The sequence below is a fragment of the Myotis myotis genome, unplaced genomic scaffold, assembly GCF_014108235.1.
Source record: "Myotis myotis isolate mMyoMyo1 unplaced genomic scaffold, mMyoMyo1.p scaffold_m19_p_3, whole genome shotgun sequence".
NCBI classification, from domain to species: Eukaryota; Metazoa; Chordata; class Mammalia; order Chiroptera; family Vespertilionidae; genus Myotis; species Myotis myotis.
This window is the reverse complement of record NW_023416335.1, coordinates 23254832-23277190: the sequence shown is the minus strand read 5'-3', so window position 1 is coordinate 23277190 and position 22359 is coordinate 23254832. Positions and strand designations below refer to the sequence as shown.

The window sequence follows — 22359 nt, the reverse complement described above, 5'->3', positions numbered from 1 at the left end:
GTTTGGAAACTGAGTTGTCAATCTACACTGACAGCTGTCTCCTCAGGCCAGTAATGACTGACCCAGTCAAATTGAACTCATAACAGCATTTGCAGAAAAAAACAGTGATACTTGCTGAAGAATTCCTACTGTCATTGTTATTTTGATTTAGGATAGGAAAAACAGAGGAGGGACGGCAGTTTATCAGAGGGACTAGAAATCAGAAAAATTATTTTAGAGACAGTGCGTATTTCCAAGTAATCCCCACTGAGAACAGGTGTTGAAGCCTAGAAAATGTGCTCTGACTCTACAGTTTATCTGTATGTTTATCCGGCCTATTGCTTCCTGAGCATCACAGGAAGCTAGTTGACAGTGAAACACAGTGTTGGTCTTCCAGTCCCAAGGTCTGGTCTTCGCTATTTCCTTCGCTGCTTTTTATTAGGGGGCTAATACCAATTGATTTACCCCCCTCCCCCAAACTTCAAGCTACCCTTTTGGTCAAATGGAATTTGAGGGCAACTAAAGAAAATACATGAAATAGATATAATGTATTAATTGCAGAATATCACACAACTTAGGTTAATTTGTATTATGGATATGAATGCCTTAGGTGAGAAAACCACATCCTTTCAAATGGGTAAATTCCTTAAATTATTTCAAAAGTTCCCAAATCCTTTTTGAGAATGGGATAATTTTCGTTATCCTAAAACCTAGAAAGCGAGAGAGAGAGAGAGAGAGAGAGAGAGAGAGAGAGAGAGAGAGAGAGAGAGAGAGAAAGAGAGAGAGACAAGAGAATGTTAGTAGAAACCCCAGGTGTGGGGGTTGAAGGGTACCCCGTGTCCCTGGTTTAGAAGATAGATAGGTGGGTGAGAATCCCATTGTTTGCTGACTGTGTTACCATCTAATCTGGCTAAGGACACCTGCTTGGTGATCTGACAAGTGAAGCTTTGAAATCTATTGGTGGGTCATCTCTGCTTGGTTGAAAGTGTACCTGCTCTAGGCTCTTGAATAATTGTTGCCAAACTTTTCACTAACTCCTGATTCTCCACAGTGATGTTAAATCAGGTCTAACCCAGAACCTGGGTGACCAACTCATTCCAGTTTTCCCAGGACTAGCACTTGAAAGATCCATGTCCTGAGAACCCTCTCAGTCGTAGGCAAACTAGGGTGGTTGGTACCAGGCCAGAAGCTTGGAGTGACGTCTGGATGCCATGATAAAAAAAACAAAACAAAAAAACAACAGAGTAGATGGCTTCCTGTTTGAAAGTAAAATTTCTTGAATGATGTGCATATTTGCCTTCCCTGAAATACATAGAAATAGGCCACTCCTACTTCTCTGTAGACTGGCCTGTGGGTCACACAGCTCAATGGTGGGGGAGTCCAACTCAACCTCGAGTCCATACTTTGATTCGAAGATCTTTTCATTTCCCTCATCCTGCTTAGTTTGCCTTTATATGAAATATAAACTGAATTGAGATTGGTGAAGACAGTTGGAAACAAATCATAAGAAAATTAAATTTTGGGCCTATACAGAGAACAGAATTATTAAAGAGGGAGAAGCTATAGTACAGATGCGGCATCAAACTGCACTCTTAAATGCAAGATAAGATTACTATCTTATTTGACAAATATTCTATTGTGCATCACTCCTGCTAGAATGTGGTGCATAAAGTATCAATTGATAAATTTGACTCTGAAATGTTCTTTTAGGGCCCAGTTCAGAGGGAAGTAAATTATGCTTCAAGAGTCAACATTCATTCAGATTGCAAACATTTGATATGTTTTCTGTTGTCATTGAAAACAACAGGCAGTTATAAATCCTCAAAAATTGATAAGGATGCAGGAAACTTTGGAAGCAAAATCTAATTTCCTTCAGAAAAGTGGATAGAAGTCCTTTCCCATGCAGGTCAAGAGCGTATTTGCAGCTTCTTATTAGAATTTCTAAGTCACAGCAGAATGATTCTGGGTGACTGCTAGGATGGTAAGGCCCACATCTGAGCTTTAGTTTCACATAGTGATTTATGACGGAATCTGGCAACAAACTTTTAAAAGAAGTATTATTTTTCTAAGTCCTTATTTATCTTAGAGAAATAATACCATTGTTTCATCCAAGCTAGTTAAAACATTCTTACCTGATGAAATCTCTGGGTAGAGAGGAAAATACTTTCTTGAGATATTGTTCCACTGTGGGCATTTCTTGAATTAAAATGTCATTCAGCAAATATTTATTTCTATATCAGTTATTTAATCTAAAAAATAGAAGTTTGCATAAAAATTATTCGAAAGCTTAGAGGGTTAATTATGTGGTTGCTTATCTTTTTATTGATTAAGCTTCCATATCTCAGCTTTTCCTTGAATGACGTTCAGCTGCCCTCTGAATCACAGAGGGAAAAAACAAGCAGCAAGTACTACTGCATGACATTATGACTGATGTGCTATGTGGGAATTTACGTTTCTTTGCCTTCATCAAAATATTTGGATCAGAAATTTTCCCCTTAGTTAAATTAAATCATATATAAAATTGATGACTGAGGTCTAGAAAAAAAAATCTCTTTGCTTAATAAGAAGTATGGAAAGAGTCCCTAGGGGTAGCAAAAAGGAACATTGGTCTTGGAAACAAAGGATTTGGTTTGGAGTCCTACCTTTACCATAACTGGTTATCTCACCTTTAGTAAATCATTTGGTGTCTCTGAAGTCCATCATCAGGGAAATGAGACAATAATCTGAGTCGTTATTATGAGGCTAAAAGCAATGTGCATGGTGTAATGCATTAAGAAGTTATTATTATTATTTCTTTTTACTTTCTGCTAGTAAACATCAGGTTGGGTTCATTTTTTTCTGGACCAAAAATAACTATAGTTCACAGTGGAATGTGTTAAATTAATAGCTGGGACTGGAATCTCAGAATAGTGATATATGTCTTTTCAGTTTAGAGAAGCAACATGTGCTCTGTGGTGTTAGTCTTTTGATCTTAAAAAATGTACTTTCAACATCAATGTTAGCAGGTAAAAGTTGAAAATAACCTGTCACACTAAAAAGAAGTAACTTAGAGTAAAATTAGCATGATTTTGTCAATTGGTACAGTCCATAGCACTGAAAGATTTGCAATCACTCAGGCAAATCCTTTATTTATTGGTGATTTCTACTTATGACACAAATATCTCATTCATTCATTCATTCATTCATTCATTCATTTAGAATATTTCAAGTCATGATCATTCAATATTTGCTTCAGAGTTTGGCTTCACTTTGATTAGCAGATCACTCCCTATCTCCAAGAGTTTATTTAAAAAATCTTTCTTTCTTTATAAGGAATGATCTCCTGAACTATTAGAATTTTCAGTTGTATCCCAAGTTCAAAAACAAAGGCTGGCATAGATTATTGTTCTGCTCTCAATAAACTCTTGGATTTTTGAGCTTTCCTATGAACATGAGACTCTTCCACCTTCAGAGACTGAGGACAAGTGTACTAACCTGTCTTGTACTTCTCTCTGGTTGTTTGCCTCCACAGCAACCCCCCTGAGCTCACTTAAGCCTCCAAGGGTGGACACTGCTCCGGTGGTCACATCTCCCTATCAAAGAAGAGATTCAGACAGATACTGTGGGCTCTGCGCAGCCTGGTTTAATAATCCCCTGATGGCCCAGCAGCATTATGATGGGAAGAAACACAAAAAGAATGCAGCAAGAGTTGCTTTATTAGAACAACTTGGGACAACTCTGGATATGGGGGAACTAAGAGGTAAGAGAAACTCTGCTAATTTCTACCCCAGAACTGGGCTTTCAGAGAAAGGTTTGTGTTTTCACAAATTGGCATGATTATTCTTATTAAGTAGACTCATCCAAGGGAATAGGAGAAAAAGGAAATGAGCAGAAAATTAGCTCAATTTTTGTGATCCCCTTTGTTTCAAAGAGTTTATTTCCCTATTTTTATTGACTATTTTTTCAGATCAAAGCCACCCATCCATAAGCCAGATATTTTTTCTTCTGCTTTATCTTTAAACACCTTCTCTAATGAGTGCTTTGTACATGAGCAGTATGAGAGAAGATGCTAAAAAGGCCAAATAGCATGATCTTATTTAAAAATTTTATGCTATTATGAATTCAGCCAAAACAGGACAATACATTGACTTCCTTTGATGGCTTAAAGCAAACCCAAGCCCCTTTCATAGGAATATCCTTGAAATTGATGCAAGGTGTGCTGTGTGCCATATTATAGTCAATACCAGTGATCCCACCCCATTTTGACAGGTATTTTCTTAATTGATGGAAACCATGCAACATTCAAAGTTCATCTAAGGCAGTGGTTCTCAACCTCTGACCCTTTAAATACAGTTCCTCATGTTGTGACCCAACCATAAAATTATTTTCGTTGCTACTTCATAACTGTAATGTTGCTACTGTTATGAATCGTAATGTAAATATCTGATATGCAGGATGGTCTTAGGCGACCCCTGTGAAAGGGTTGTTCGACCACCAAAGGGGTCGCGACCCACAGGTTGAGAACCGTTGATCTAAGGTTTCCCAGCAGCTGCTAAGCAGAAAACTGGAAGATGTAGGGTGAAGATGAATCCTGTGGATTTCTTAGGAGGCCATACACCAATTTGTGGGGCTTTATAGAATATTTCATCATCAATAACCATTTAAGCATATTTGATCACCTAAACATTTTTAATCAGCTTAATGTTGACAGTGTAGAACAAAATCACATATATGTTTTTCTGAGAAAATGCATTTTCTCAGAAAACAATTATGTGAAGGGTGCTATTGACAATATACGTCAGATGATGTTTGAGTGTGATAAGCTTTTATGGATTGGCCAGGGCATGGTCATAGCTGTAATAACAACATTTACAAACCAATTTTCCAAATGTAACCTAGATTGAAATTGGGTTCTGTGTGTAGAGCCTACAATTCTGATTATCCCCCAACCAGGCTGTGAGCCTCCAAGAGGGATGATTGTAGTCAGAAAATTATCTGTTACAATTCTAGACCAAGTAAGTGGGACAGAATCGTGCTGTGTGAGCTGAAAGGAGGGACAGGGCACTTCTGATGATATTGGTGAGGAACGCTCCCCCAAGGAAAGGGACTTGATTTGGAACTAGAAAACTGGGTAGCATTTCAGCAGAATTCCGTGTGAGCAGCATTATATATGTGCAGGCAAAGAGGCAGGGGAACAGAAGCAGTTAGCTGGCAAATAAGCATGTTATTCTGAATCCTCTGATGCTGCATGTATTTAAGATTGGAAGTCCATTAGTACATACACAGAACTTGATTGGAAGTTGATTAGCACATATACAGAACCTGATTGATTATTCTAAGATATGTGATTAAAAATGACAAATAAGAGCAAACAATACTTTACTTCTGTGTATGTTTTCTAGCTGAAGAAAAACAACATGGGCCTTAATATTTTTCTAAGTTGAATAATCTCATTGCAGAAACTTTTCAATTGTTGTTTTATTCCTTTTTGTTGGAGGATTTCTTATGTTCTCAGTCTATGGCTTGTGAAAAAAAGACATAAGGAGTCTCTCCATAGCTGAAGGCCTCCACCACTCACTGTACTGGCAGATAACAAGCTGGCTCAGTGACTCTTTCACGGCAGGGCACTGAAGGAGAAAACTAGGGCTTTATGCATGTTCTGTGCCAGATAGTCTGACTGAGAGAAGAATTATTCCTAGAGCAGATTCTTCTTGTCAATTTTGAATTATCAGTGCTGCATCTTTTATGTACAACCACATCTTAATGACTTGGGCGCCTGAATTCTGTTATATTTGGGCAGCTTGTCTTTTATACAGAAGACAAAAAGAGCTGCACTATGACTTGGTTCCACGTGAAATGTGATTAGCATTGAACACAGTGTCCTTGAAACCAGCCCTCTTACCTACCCCAGGTGACATCTTGATATATATTTATTCAGGCATTAAATATTGCAAAAGCTTGAGGAATAAAACAATGATGATAACTCAGCACATTTCAAAACACACACACACACACACACACACACACACACACACACTCACACACACACCCCTATTTCTGGAGTGCTTCTAATACATGATTAATCAATTAATAAAGACAAAAGTGCTAATCAGTTAATAAAAGCATAACCATAACTTTTTAAAAATGGTGTTAAGCAGTTGGGCATCATATGGCAGTATCACAGACTTTGTTTCTCAGCACGTCTCAGTTTTTTAAACAGTACATTTGCTTGTGTATTATGGCTTTCCTAATAATCTATTTTTCACCCTACTTCCCTCTATAGATTGTTATCAACTTGAAAGTAGGCATCTCTATCTGTTTTGCTCACCGATGTTGTCAAAACACCTAGAACAGTGACAGCCACGTAGTAGGTACTCATAATTGCTGAATAAATAACCAAAAAAAAAAAAAAATACAAAATTTAAAAATCACCTAAAATCCTACATTCTTTATATGGCAATAATTTTCACTTCTAAAAGGATCCTGATTGAATAATTTTGACAGGAAATTATTTATTATATTTTCCTCTAATTTAAAAATGTATATTTTATATATTGTCACATGAGGAGGCATTAAGTATTATAGTTCAGAGTTTTAACAATGCAAACACCTGTGTAATCACACCCCTGTCAAGATACACAGCTTCTCCATCTTGAGAAAATCCCCATGTGCCCCTTTCCAGTCAATCCTAGCCTCCCACTCCAGGGAACCACTTTTCTCATTTTTTCACCATAGATTAGTTTTGCCAATTCTAAAACCTCATAGAATGGAAGCAGAAAGTATGTATTTTTTGTGTATCTAGCTTCTCTTGCATAGCTTATTGTTTTTGAAAGGTATCCACTTGGTGCATATAAAGCAGAGTATCCCTTTTCTCTTTGTTACAGAGTGTATTCTACCCCAAATCCCACAGTTTTAATATCCATTCTCCTCTTAATTTTTTGGGGGGTACTATTTAGAATAAAACTTTCATGAACATTTTTTTTTAACTTTTTGTCCACATATATTGTTACTTCTCTTGGTAAATTCCTAGGAGTAGAATTTGTGGGCCATAAATTGGGTGTTTTTAACTACATAAGAAACTGCCAGTTTTTTTTTTTTTCTTCAATGTAGCTTCATTATTTTGCATTCTTAAAAGAAACATACGGTAGTTTCCCCTTATCCACAGTTTCACTTTCCCTGGTTTCAGTTACTCACAGTAAGCCATGGTCTGAAAATATTAAATGGAAAATTCCAGAAATAAACAATTCATATGTTTTAAATCGTGTGCTACCCTGAGAAGCATGATGAAATCTTGTACCATCCCACTCAGTCCTGACTGGGACGTGACTCATCTCTGTTTAGCATGCCCACCCTGTGATGCTCCCCAGCCCCCTTAGTCACTTCATAGCCATCTAAGTTATCAGATTGACTATTGTGGTATGGTATCACAGTGCTTGCGTTCAAGTAACCCTTATTTTACTTAATATTGGCCTCAAAGCCATTTACATACCTTTTATTACAGTAGATTGTTAGAATTGTTCAATTTCATTATTACTTATTGTTGTTAACCTCTTATTTTGCCTAATTTATAATTGAACTTTATCATTGGTATGTACACACATATAGGGTTTGGTGCTACCTGTGGTTGTAGGCATCCACTGGAGATTCTTGGAACATATTTCCCACAAATAAGAGGAAACTCCTCTACTAGTATATGAATTCCGTATTCTCACCAACATTTCATTTTGTCAGTCTTTATACTTTGGCCACTCTCCTGAGTGTAGGAGAGTATTTCATTATTGCTTTAATTTGTGTTTGCTAGTTGACCAACATATCAAGCACTTTTAAAAATGTGCTTATTGGTCATTTGTGTATATTCCTCTGAGAAGTGTTTGTTCATGTCTTTTGTCTTTATTTTTCAAAATTTGGTTGTTTGCCTTTTTTATTATTGAGTAGTAGTTAGAAGGTTTTCACATATTATCAATATAATCCTTTGTCAGATATATGCATTGCTAATATTTTTCTCCTAGATGGTGACTTGGCTCTTTATTTTCTTAAAGAATATATGGTGAGCAGACATTTAAATTATGGAAGTCTACTTTATCTCCTTATTTCTCTTGTGATTATTATTTTCGTGCCCTATCTAAAAAATCTTTGTCTACACTCATGATCAAAGGCATTTTGAATGTTCTCTTTTACAAATTTTATTATTTTAGCTTTTACATCTATGATTATGAGGTATCTCAAATTAGTTTTTTCAACTTTATTTTATTGGTTTACACTATTACAAATGCCCTTTTTCCCCTCTCCCTGCTTTGCCCACCTCCACCCAGCCCTAGCCCCCTCTGCACCCCCTCCCTCTGGCCAACACCACAAGTTAACTGTGTCTATGGGTTATGCATGTATATTCTTTGGCTGATCCTGTCACCTTCTTTCATTTGGTCCCCCTCCCAAATTAATTTTTATATATTATTTCAGATAGGTTTTGAAATTCATTTTGTTTTCATACATTTACTAGGTTTTTACAGCAAGTTTGTTGAAAATCTTTTCTTTTACTCATTGAATTGCATTGGTACCTTTATTAAAAATATATTGATTAGGTGTGAGTCTATTTCTATACATTCTATTGTGTTCCATTGATTTCTTTTTCTATCTTTATGCCAGTGATGTTTTTTAGCATTACAGAAATCTTGATATTAGGTAGTGCAATTTTTCCAGAATTGTTCTTCTTTCCAAAGATTGTTTGATTGTCCTAAATATTTTGCATTTCTATATAAATCGTATAATTAGCTTTCTAATTTCTACATAGAAAATTTATTGGAACATTGAATGGGATGGAGTTCAATCTATAGATCAATTTGAAGATAATTTATTTAAATTATTCATAAAAATGAGTTTTTAATCCATGATCATCCTATATCTCTATTTTTTTATTTTTAATTCTATCAGTAGTGTCTGCAATTGTCAGTATAAATGTTTTAATCATATTTGTTAAAATTTTCTTCAAGTGTTTTATGTTCTTTAACACTAGTGTGTTATATTTTGGAAATTTCATTTGTATATGCTTGTTACTGATATATAGAAAATGTAGTTGATTTTTGTATATTGACCTTGAACATGTAACTCCCACATAACTTTCTACCTATTATTTGTATATAACTTAAATGTACAAAAAAGTTACACCTTTTGTATTTTTTTGTATTCACACTATTTAGCCATTAGAAAATATAGAACAATGTTCATATTCTTGCATTCTTTTGCTTAAAGCACAGGTCAAATAAAAAAAAAAAATTCTTGCCCTAACCGGTTTGGCTCAGCGGATAGAGTGTCGGCCTGCGGACTCAAGGGTCCCAGGTTCGATTCCGGTCAAGGGCATGTACCTTGGTTGCGGGCATATACCCAGTAGGGGGCATGCAGGAGGAAGCTGATCAATGTTTCTCTCTCATCAATGTTTCTACCTCTCTATCCCTCTCCCTTCCTCTCTGTAAAAAATAAATAAAATATATTTTAAAAAATTATTCTTATAAGATAACAAATAATTTTAAATGGAATTGGTCTAAATAGATATTAATATGCAGAATTTGGTTACTGATTCAATGTTAGTATTATTCATTTAAAAAAAAACAGATGGTATTTGTCTGTACTTCCAAGTTTTAATTTGACAAGAAAAACAGTCACCTCTTCCTGAACATAAAATCCAATGTAGAAAACAACAAGAAGTTGTTGAATTATGTAATTATAAAATTTAATGGTCAGAAAGTACTTTAGAGGTTTGCTTTATGGTTTAATTTCTTCTTGTCAGCAAATATAAGGCAGTTTCTTAATTAGAAACAATGACAGTGTAAATTATGAAATTATGATTACTTGGAAATGAAAGATTCATTTTTCAGACTTTTATTATATTTACTAGGGGCCCGGTGCATGAAATTCATGCACAGGAGAGGGTGTGTTCCTCAGGCTGGCTTGCACCCTCTCCAATTCAGGACCCCTCGAAGGATGTCCTACTGCCAGTTTACAGGGATCGGGCCTAAACCAGCAGTCAGACATCCCTCTCCCAATCCGAGACTGCTGGCTCCTAACTGCTCACCTGCCTGCCTGCCTGATTGCCTCTAACCACTATGCCTGCTGGCCTGCTCGCCCCCAACTGCCCCCCCAGCTGCCAGCCTGCTTGCCCCCAAATGCCTCCCCACCAGCCTGATCACCCCAAACTGCCCCCCCGCCCCCCCGCTGGCCTGCTCACCCCTACTTTCCCTCCCCACTGGCCTGCTCATCCCCAACTGTCTGCCTGCTGGCTTGCTCACTCCAAACTGCCCCCCCCCCCGCTGTCCTGATCACCTCCAACTGACCCCCACTGATGGCCTGCTTGCCCCCAACTGGCCCCCCTGCTGGTCTGCTTACCCCCAATGGCCCTGCCCCCCACCAGCCTGATCACCCACAACTTCCCTCCCCTCTTGGCCTCTAACTGCCTCTACCTCGACCCTGCCACCATGGCTTTGTCCAGAAGAACATCCAGAAGGTCTCCTGGAAGGTCTCCCAGTCTAATTAGCATATTACTCTTTTATTAGTATAGATATATTTGTCTGTAAATATGGTTATGATTGCAGATATGAGTAGGACCAGGTAAAATTTTATAGAATGGGCCTTTTATTATAGATGGTTTGCCATGTATGCATTTTTTTCTAAAGAAGTAAAAATTACTTTAAAAAATGTTTCAGGAAGACTTTGAGAAATTTACAGTATCTGCTTTTCTTCCAAGAAATTTGTCACTTTTATACCAGAGTGAAAATTATTTGTATGCTTTGTATCTCAGCATTGGGCCACTGTGACTAGGGGACACTTAGCTTGACTTGAGAGTAAATATCTTGCTCACTGGCTGGGAGGGAGGGTGTGTGGCAGAGGAGATAAATACTCGGTTCTGGATTATTCATAGATTGCTGACTTTTTGGATTGATAGTGCAAGCCCCTCCTTTTATTGATGTCCACCTTCTATTGACAGACATCTACCCTGGGAGAGAAATGAGATGAAACTCTCTTTCTTTTCATTGTAAAAAGCATTTGAATTTCTAAGGTGTGATAAGGCCACCCAGCCATCCACAGTCAAGGTACACATTTTCATGGGGGATGTTCCCACTCTTGAATAAATTAAAACAAATTTTTCTTTTAATTTATACTTTCTTCTATAACTGTTTTCTTGTTACTTAAAAGCTAGTTTTTTTTGAAACTACTCCCAGAGCTTTTCAAGCTGTATATGTCCTTGGAATGAATTTATAAATAAGAATTGATCCCGGCTGGTGTGACTCAGTGGTTTAGCATTGACCTATGAACCAGGAAGTCACAGTTTGATTCAAGGTCAGGCCACATGCCCGGGTTGTGGGCTTGATCCCCAGTACAGGGCATGTAGGAGGCAGCTGATCAATGATTCTCTCTCATCATTGATGTTTCTATCTCTCTCCCTCTCCCTTCCTCTCTGAATCAGTAAGAATATATTTTAAAGAGAGAGAGAGAGAGAGAGAGAGAGAGAGAGAGAGAGAGAGAGAATATATGTTTGTAAATAAGAAAACATGTATTTGATGCTCTTAGAAAGTCTTATTTTCTTTCATTCAAACTTGTGCAGTATAGGGAACTCCATAGATTCTCTTAATTTGAAGAAAGTTAGAGGGAAAGGTACTAATTCAGAGTTCCTTGGGAAAATGTGTCATTATATATATTTTTATGTTTATTTTTTTAAATCAAAAACTGAAATATTTTCTATTCAGAAAATATATTTGGATCTAAATATCTTCTATAATTTTAACCCTAAAATATCAATTTAAATATTTTAAAAATGGTTGGAATATTTGTTTTTTTAAATAAGTTAGGTTACTGGAGTTCTACATGTTACTGGATAACCTGGGGTAATTTTCTGATTGGAAAATTAAGAATTATAGTCAGAGGGGAGGACATGAGAATTTTTATTTTTTTTTATTTTTTTTTTAATATATTTTATTGATTTTTTACAGAGAGAGAGAGAGAGAGAGAGAGAGAGAGAGAGAGAGAGAGAGAAACATCGATGAGAGAGAAACATCGATCAGCTGCCTCCTGCACATCCCTGACTGGGGAAGTGCCCACAACCCAGGTACATGCCCTTGACCGGAATCGAACCCGGGACCTTTCAGTCTGCAGGCCGACGCTCTATCCACTGAGCCAAACCGGTTTCGGCAACACATGAGAATTTTTAAAGAACATATTCAATTTACTTTAGAAGCCGAACCTCTCTTATCATGTGACTTGTTTTGTATGTTTGTTAAACTATATTATCACATAAGCATTGCTGCTATTGGGACAAACAAGTGACAGTTGATTTGGGTCATTTGAATGTCCACTGTCTGTTTTAATTTGTATGTTCGTTTTGACTCTGTCATATGCTCAAACTTCAGTGGAAGTCATGAGAACCTATTATTTTTGCCTGCTCCCTCCTTTGCGTTGGAAATATTCTTTTTTACTCAGAGCGACTTTAACTTTGATGTAAGGAATTGTTTCCATTGCCAACTGTTTTCTTCCTTGCCAAGTAAGAGAGTTGTTGTGAACTCTTCAGTGATGCCTTCCCCAGGATATTTGCAGATGTGGTTAGGAAAAGTCATTTCATCCCCAACCTTTGCATGTCAGGTGCTGGGGTGCCGGGGTGCCGCCTTGCCTGCGCCCCGGCTCTCCGGTCCCGATGTGGCTCTCCCTCCAATCGCCATGGGGACCACGGGGTGCAGGCCAGGTGGCAACCCCCGCCCCCGGGGGTGCCGCCTGGCCTGCGCCCTGGCTCTCTCTCCCTCCGATTGCCATGGCGACCACTGGGCCACAGGACAGGCAGCACCCCCGGGCCCCCAGGCGTGCTGCCTGGCCTGCGCCCCGGCTCTCTCTCCCTCTAATCGCTATGCGATCACAGGGCCGCAGGCGAGGCGGCACCCCTGAGTCTGGGGGTGCCGCCTCGCCTGCAGCATGGCTTTCTGATGGCGATCACCAGCTGGGGGGCAGGGCAAAGGCGGCCCTCAGGGCCGCCTTTGCCTTGCCACCTGGCTCTTGCCTGCTGCCTGGGTTTCTGATCACTGTTCTTCCATCCTTTCTCTTTCACCTCCCATCATTGTGCCTATGTATGCAAATTAACCGCCATCTTTGTTGGCAGTTAATTTTCATATCACCCTAATTAGCCAATGGGAAGCATAGTGAGGTATGGTTAATTACCCTTTTTGTCTTTTATTAGATAGGATTCTTTTAAAAGTTTTAGGATTGAAACAATCCAGGCATTTTATTGTTTCAGAGGAAACTAGACCAGTGATTTTCAACTGGTGTGCTGCAAGAATTTTTGGAACATGCAATCCCTGACATTTAGTCAGGGGCACTGACCTCTTTTTCCTTAGATTGTCAAATAAAAAAAATGACAATAACCAACACAACAATAGCCATCCAATGTGAATGCCTTGTCTTAATGAAATATATAATGAAATTATATCTTATTGGTCACATCACATAATAAGGTTACATCTGATTGGTTAGTTCTTGGTACCTGAAATCTTTATATACAAGTATGGGCACCTGATTTTTAAAAAAATTAACTTTGGAGTAAAAAGGGTAGTTAAATACTATTATTATTTTTTTGTAAATCAATCAAAATTAGACCTTTTATGTCATATTGGTAAAAATGTATCTTTTTTATGTGTGGCATAAGTTTAGTAATTATTTTATGTGTGCCATGAGATGAAAAAGGTTGGAAATCTCTGAACTAGACTATTCTGGTATAATTCTCATTTGAAGACACAGGCAAATGAACTCATTTGAAAATGTCATGTTGCTGAACATCATAAACTGATAGTGTTAGAAAGAACATTGAACATTATTCAATTATGTCCCTTCTTTTTTTTTTCTTTATTGATTAAGGTATTACATATGTGTCCTTATCCTCCCATTAACCCCTCACTCCCCCCCCACCCCACTTGTGCCCTCAACAACCTAGTGTCTGTGTCCATTGGTTAAGCTTATATGCATGCATACAAGTCCTTTGGTTGATCTCTCTCTCCCTTCCCCCCACCTCTGAGGTTTGACGGTCTGATCAATGCTTCTCTGTCTCTGGATCTGTTTTTGTTCATCAGTTTATGTTGTGTATTATATCCCACAAATGAGTGAGATCCTGTGATATTTATCTTTCTCTGACTTATTTCACTTAGCATAATGCTCTCCAGGTCCATCCATGCTGTTGCAAATGGTAGGAGTTCCTTCCTTTTTACAGCAGTGTAGTATTTAATTGTGTAGAGGTACCACAGTTTTCTAATCCATTCATCTGCTTATTAGCACTTAGGCTGTTTCCAAATCTTAGCTATGGTGAATTGTGCTGCTGTGAACATAGGGCTGTATATATCCTTTCTGCCCCTTCATTTTACAGAGCAAGATTCTGAAGCCCAGAGAAATGAAGTGACTGTCCCCTTCTAAGTTATGGTGTGATCTGGGATTCCTGATTGTATGTGACTCATTATTGACTCACTAGAACTCTGATAATTAACTCTTTTCTTTTAAACAGTTGAGTATTTGAGCTTATATATTTTAGTATAAAAGTTGGTTTGAACTCAAGCATTGAATAGGCATAGTCAACGCTCAGTTTTCTTGGAATGAATTTTTTTGCAAAGTACACTACATACCTTTAATAAAGGAGTTTTCCCCACATTTATGATTTCATCTTAGCTGGAGTGAATATAGAAATGCAAAGAAATCATATTGACTATTCAGAGGGTTTGGGATTGAGAAGCCAAGTTCAGCTTTTAGAGATGCCACTAGATTTATTACTCCCTCTATAATACAACTTCTGCCTTTATTAGCAGGAATGGGGATTAATTTCCAGGAAGCTTATCTAGGACTTCAAATGATAAAAAGAGGTATGTGAGTCAGAATGATCAGCCTTCCTTCAAAATAAGCATAATGCCAGAGTCAGAGATTTCTACTTTTTAAATTATTTCTGCTGTGGACTTTCAGGTGATAGTGGATTGGCGTCTCAAATTTTGTTCCACTTATTTTAGTTTAGACTTTGCATACATCTCAGGCAGTAGACAGCAGAGTCATATCATTCAGTGACACTCTTGTACCTTCAATTAACCTAAGTTTCCTGTGCAGGGGGACTTGGGCACTGGATCTGCTTTAAGACCAGTGGAATTTTTAGGTTAAAAATGAACAGTTTTCAAAGGAAGCCAGTGCTACTGTTGCAGTATAATAATTACCTCCAAACTTAGTGGCTGAAAAACACACTAGACATTTACTGTCTTGCAGGTTCTGTGGGGGAATTTGGGCTTGGCTTGGCTGGGTGATTCTAGCTTGAGCTTTCTCATAACAATGTGGCTGAGATATGGGCCTCAGCTGCAGTTCCACTTTTCAAGGTGGTCCCATTCTGGAAAACAGATCAGTGGTTGTCAGGCGCTGGTTGGTGGCAGGGGAAGGAAGGGGCAATAAGAGGTGGTGTAGGACTACAAAAGGGCAATAAGAGGGAATTGGAGGGGTAATGAAACTTGTCTGTTCCTTGATAAGATGGCAGCTATGTAGCTGTGCTTATCAAAACCTGTATAACTGTACACAAAGAAGAGAACAATATGTAAATTTTTAAAAATATATATTTCTTTATTGATTTCAGAGAGGAAGGGAGAAGGAGAGAGAGAAACATCAATGATGAGAGAATCATTGACTGGCTGCCTCCTGCACGCCCCTTATTGGGGATCAAGCTCACAACCCAGGCATGTGCCCTTGGCCGGAATCGAACCTGGGACCCTTCAGTCCATAGCTGACACTCTATCCACTGAGCCAAATCAGCTAGGGCAACAATATGTAAATTTTAAAAGTCAAATAAAAGTAGGGAGAAAATGTGGCTCACTCTCAGGACTGTTGGCAGGAGACCTTAGCTTTCCTCCTCATGGGCCTCTCCCTGGGGTTTGAATGTGCTTGTGAGGTGGAGGCTGGCTTCTTACACGGCAAGGCATCCAAGAAAGCATCATGTGGAAGCTACCTTTTCTTAAATTCTTGAAGGTCACTTAGCATCGCTTCCATGGTATTCCATCAGCTAGAGTCAGAGCCAGTGTATTAAAGGAGTGGTAGGAAATTAAACCCCACCTTTGAAGAGAGATTATCAGAAACTATGGGAACATTTAAAAACCACTACAATCAGTCAGAATGCAGGTAGACAACTAACCTGTGTGGCACGCACTATGCTGTCACACCCTGTAGACTTTGGAGTGAACGGCATCTCATCTATGGGTGGACTTTGTATAGGCAGTAAACAATCAAGTCAAGGATTTCAGATTTTTAAAGTAAAAGCTAATAGTGATTTGTACCTATTCTCACAAAAACCAAACCAATGGAAAACAGTTTCTCTGATGTCCTCTGCTCAAGACCTGGACCTGCCTGAGGTCTGCAGAGAAAAGGTACCCTTTCCACCTGAAGCTTGCTTGAGAATCTCCACATGAGTTTTAAAAATTCTTTCTTAATCCAACAACCATACTCCCTTCATACATGGCCACCCCAATATGCTTAACAGATTCCAAAGATTTGGGGACCAAGTTAATTTGTGTTCATAGCTTGATCATGGTCTCCCAATATCCATGTGAGATGATAGAAGCAGAAGTTCTGATAAGATGACTTAAGATCAAGTTTGTAAAAGCAGAAAGCTTGCTTCATGTCACTTTTTTATTTCCTCTATGATCCTTCCTTCATTTATTTGTTCATTTTCCATTCATTGTGCTAATATTGAACTCCTACAGAGTACCAGATACAGAGTGCTGGACATTCTACAGTGAACATGAGGTGAAGGTTCTCAGGAAGAAGACAGCGAATAAATCACATGAGCTAAAGGGGAAGGGATAGAGTGACATGATAAATAATGAGAGCTGGGATGTCAGAGCCTTTAAGTGGAATGGTTTGTGACAGCCTTTTAGATTAGCTGACATTTGGACTGCGACCTGAAGGAAGGGAAGGTTCCAGAAGTACCTGCTTATTCCAAGCCGAGGTACTAGCAAGTTCAGAGGGCTCCATGGGGGAAAAGAACTGGGTACATTTGAGGCCTAATAGCAGGCAGAGTGCCTGAAGCTAATGAATGGTGTAAAAATTGACACTGGGGTTACATAGGGTCACCTTTTGTAGATTCTAATAGGTCACTGCAAGATGTTTTGATTTATTGTAAGTGCATACACATATTTGCATCTGATCTTACCTGTGAATCCAAATGCTCCACATTCTCTCTATTGAAGGGCCTGGTTCATTTCTACCCTAGGTCACCTTCTCTTCCTTCTGTCCAGAGCAGGTCCTGTTTCTGCCATTCCTGTGAAGATACCTATTACCTAGTTCCTTTGTTTGAGGTCACATTTCTCAAACCACTAGCAGATTTTTAGGGTACAAAACTTTCTACTAAGGGGTCCATCATTCATTCATGGTTTTTATTACTAAAAATACCCGGAGTTTCTTTATTTTTTAAGGGCAAGAAAAACTGACATAGGCCTTTTTAATACTGTTGGCAGTGAGTTGGTGGGTGGATTGGAGAACAAAAAATTCTTAATATTTAGTTAAGGATGAAATCAAGTTAAGGAGACAGCATGCTGGCTCCTGCAGAACAGCAAGGGTATTAAAAAGGAATGCAAAAGGTGCATTCAGGCATGTTAGGGACAGTTTATTCACAGGAAAATGGGCCTAACAAATATCCACTGGAGACTTTATTTCAGAACAGAGGATTCTGACCATTGGTTAAGGCTTGTATAACTGGGCAAGTAAAAGAGCCAGACTACTCAAGTCTGGAAATGCAAAGGTGTCAGGGTGAAGTGGAATTCCCATACTTGGAGATCAAAGGAGTTGGGTGAACCTTAAAGAACAACTAGAAGATACCAGATTAGGTAGCTGAGTGGACAAAGGTGCAGGTTGAGGACAGAGCCTATGCAAATGCCTGGGGCAGGGGACAGTAGGGCTGTATAGTGTGGCTGGGGCTTAGTGACAGGTTTGAGAATGATTGGAGAGGTAGATGAAGGGACAAAGAGTCAGATCATGGTGGGAGCTGAACACTTTCACTTAATCCTAAAGGCTATTAGGAGTGATTTGCAGGTTTTTAGCAGGAAAATTACATGTTGGCATTTCTATTTTTGAAAGAAGTCTCTACATACAGACAACAATGTGAAGGCTTGAGTAGAAGGGCACTAGACATGAGGCAGGGAGATTATTTTAAGGCAATTAACTTAATCCACTGAGAAAGTATGTCAACTAAAGAAAGTAGTAGCAGTGAGGATATAAGTAAGGGAGCAAAATGAGAAAAAAATTGGATGTAAATTCATCAAAATTTGGTGGACAGTTGGTCCTCCAGAGACCCTTGTCAGCTGCCCCTTCCATGTAGAGGCAGAGCCTGTCCAAACAGCCTTCTGAAGTGTGGATCCCATTAAGGTTAGGCATAGGCATTATCAGTGTTGGTCTTGTCCAAGTATTTTGAGGGGATGGCCCAAGTTTTCTTTTATCACCTACGTATAGAAGGTCTTGAATGAATGCCCAGGGATTTGAATGGTTTCACTTCTGTTTACTATTGATTTACTCTTAAGTTAATATGAGTACTAACTTAAGATTCTCCAATATCTATGTTAGAGTCAGGATTATCAGTCTTGAGCAGATGATTGAACATTTCCTAGTGTTGTATACTTGATAAAAAGATTACTATGTCAAGTAAGGTGTGTTTTTTATTACATTTAATAAGTTAAAGAAGAATTAGTCCATTACTTATACTGATATTTTCGATCTCTGGAAGTTGTATGTTTTTTATCTAGTTAAGAATCAGCAGAAAATAGGACCTTTTAGTAGATATGATAATAATAGAACACAATTCTAAATTGAATGGTAAGGGAGGAGGTGCCAGAAGAGAATGCTCAGCTTAGATTTCACCTGGTTATTTTTGCATTATTATTTTTAATGTGTTTTGACACCTCAGCTGTTTCATATAGACTCACTCTGATCTTCAGAGCCCACACTTTGATTACACTGCTTAAATGGCTCATGTTCCTGTCATATCATTGGAGTGGGGAAATAGTGTGATATAGAAGAGATAATTTTAATTCCTTACTTCATTCATTCATCCACATTTACTAAATACCTATGACACACCCAACTCTGTTTTTTTTTTTTTTTTTTTGAAGTCATACAGAACATTAAAATGTCTATGACTCATCCTTTAATCTCAAAGAGTTTAAAGTCTGGAGCAGGGAAGGAGAACAAGATCATACTTTGAAATAAATATAACACAAAATATGAAAAAAATAGGAGCTTAGGAGTCATCCCAATACAATGCTTTGGGAACTGAAAATAGAGAAAAAATTACTTCCAACCTGGAATTAGTGGTAGTTCAACCAGATGCTTTAGGGAAGAGAAATCAGCATGACTAAGGGCCTGAAGAAATGAGGAAAAGTGTGAACATAATTGGCAGTTGTGTTCAGTGGGGTTAGATGTGTAAGTAGACAAAGCTGGGGAAACAAATTAGAACCAGATTATAAATAGCCTTGCATGTCAAGCAAAGCTGAACTTTATTTGATAGCCACTGACATTTGTTTTTTGAGTAAGGAGATGACCTGTCGCATCTGTGCTTTAGGGGGATTACTGCATGATGGATTGGAGTGGGCAGGTTCAAGAGGCCAGGAAACCAGGTAGAATTGCTGCAGAGGCCTATGTGACGGCCTGGAGGGGACTGAGGTAGTGTAGGGGGAGGGGTACAACAAGTGAAAGGTGTATTTCTCTCTGCACTGTCCCGCATACGCCCCCCCAACCCCTCCAGCAAAATGAAAAGGAACCAGAGCATTAGAATTCTCAAAGACACCTTGGCAAGGCTTTAGGAACACTAATGGCAAAATATAAATTTAATGAGTAATATGAGTAATAACTTAAATTTTTGTTTGGTCTCAGGTCCAACAAGGAATGTAGTTGATGAACATGCACAATAGTTTATTTACATCCTGTGGCAATTTTTTCTTCAACCGAGACAGGCTTTTGCCCATTATTGTTATTAATGAAGCTAATAAATGGAACACTGTCTAAAAAAGCTTGGTTAACTCTTCATCATCACTGACTAGGTTCCAAAAAGGATGAGCGTGGCTTTTAAAATGGAACACACACTTCTGCTTCCATTTATGCATCTTGGGTGCACTCATTAAATAGAGAACTGGAAACCAACTTGGGTTTCTAGTTTTAGAGTTGGCTAATACATTGGAAACTGCCCTAAACTTAATACTTGGAACCAGTATCCTTCATGGTGAAATATTGACCAAGGAAAGGGCAAAAGCAACATAAAAACATTCCCACCCAACTCCCACTCAACTGTTTTAAGTTGCCGACTTTGGCTACATTGAGGAAGCTGACAATATTATGTGAAGCTGCTGGACAATTCATCTTTCTTCCTCAGGGCTCTAAGGTTTTATCCGTATTGATTGAAGGTCTCTATTATTTAGTTTAAGCTCAAGAACTAGGATAGTATTTTGCAAGAGCTCAGCACAGTGTTTTCCTAAGGTTCTAGGGAAACGTATCTGCTTTGTTGGATCTTAAATAGCTGTGGGCTTTGTTAGTGGCATGTAATCATTTGACAAAATAGGGGATGTTTGCGAAAAGATGCAAAATCAGAAGAAATCTATCTTGTAACAAATGGGAAACTCTTTTGTTTGTTTCCAAAATTATAGCTTTAACTCCGTGAAGAGAAAGTAGACATAAATGTCTTTTATTTTAAAACTGCTACAGATAGACCTAATTTTCTGCAATAGATGGGGTTCTACAAAGATGACTGTGAGCTGTGATTAAGGGATACCAAACAAATGTCAGGTTTACTCAAAGTAGGGCATACCTACTGATGTTTTTGTTCACTATCTTATTTTGACTAATATTTAATGAGCACTTACCAGGGAATAGCCATTGTGGTAAACCTTGGGATACAAAGCTGACACTGTCCTGGAATATAAAAGAATACATTCTTTTGTCTTCAAGAAGTCCACAGGCATTGTGTTGCTGTAGCAAATGAGATGCTGTGAAAAACTTTTTACTTGATGATCTCTGGTGTCTTGTGTATAGAGTTATGGGAAAGAAAGAAACAAATAAAAGTATAATCCCTTTTATACATTTGATCTACTTTTCAAATAGATTCTGCTGCTGGCAATTATCACCTCATGTGAATGTTAACTCAAGAAAATGGGAATTTTTATAGTTGAGGTTGAGGCAAGAAAGGAAGCATCAGGCATCCTGATAAATTCTGTCTGAAACTTTGTATGGCTATATGCCCATTTCCAAAACTGTTACATGAAACTAGAGAAATTCAATCCTATAGATGTCACATGAAAGAAAGTTCTCTGCATTTATTCACCAATTCAACAAATACTTACTAGGTGATTGTTATGTTATAGACACTGTACTTGATGCTGGGGATGCAATAATGGAGAAGGCATGGTCCTTGCCTTCAGAAAAGTTCTATGCTAGTAGGAAATGCAAGCATTTTAACATTATTTACAGGATGTATTTAAAATCCCCAAATGATTTACATATCTTTCCTTGTAAGAAATGGGAAAATTTCTTGGAAAAACCACTTTAATTAAAACACACACACACAAAATGTAGCAATAAAACTAAAGGTGTTTTTTTGGAAATATAGAGGCTGGCAATGTGCTGCCAATAAAAATGTTATTTACCAAAACAGATCTTTTACTCGGAAGGTGTGTATGACGTCTATATTAGCTAAGTGGGTTCTTAGACCTGAATAATGAACAAAAATATTCAATAACTTGAATTTAGAGTCTATTTTTACAACATATGACAAATAATGATACATTTACTGAAATAGATATTGGACCAGGGAAGTAAGTGGCAGCATAGCTTTTCACAGACACCAGCTGGCAAACTGTTAAATGATTTGAAATGAGTTATCAAGCACTGCTATTTTGTAAATAAGCATCTTGATTTCTTTTGCCATAACATGTGAAAGCAAGATATCTACTGCTCAGTATAAACCCTTTCAGGGGAAACTACAGTTTCCCCAAATCCTGGTGAATCATTAAGATTCAGTAAAGTGGACTCGTGGAATCCTAGCGTGGGGTCCTGTCTCTGTTACCAAGTAGCTGTGGGACCTTGATGACTCACTTCACCTCTGTGGGCTTCAGTTTCCTCTCTCTAAAATGAAGGTGTTGGGTTGGGTCATGCACAATGTCTCTTCTAGCGTTTTATTTTTCCATCTAGTTTTCATCTAGGTCAATCTGAACCACAGAGGAACACTTTATTGTGAGGCTGTGTGCTTGGGTGTAGATAGTTTCACCTTGTCTGAGATAGCACAAAGAGCTTTCATATATACCACATCTAGTTTCTCTCATTATTAACTAGAGTCCTGGTGCACAAATTCGTGCATGGGTGGGGTCCTTCAGCCTGGCCAGCTAT

General features: G+C 38.3%; 1 protein-coding gene across 1 annotated transcript in view; it reads left to right on the top strand.

The window, feature by feature from the left end:
* The window catches only part of ZMAT4 (zinc finger matrin-type 4), a 325358-nt gene that overhangs the window by 205631 nt on the left and 97368 nt on the right, over positions 1-22359 (top strand). The window contains exon 5 of the mRNA XM_036296611.1: positions 3491-3718. Within this exon, the coding sequence (XP_036152504.1) occupies positions 3491-3718 (228 nt within the window). The remainder of the gene's footprint in view (positions 1-3490; positions 3719-22359) is intronic.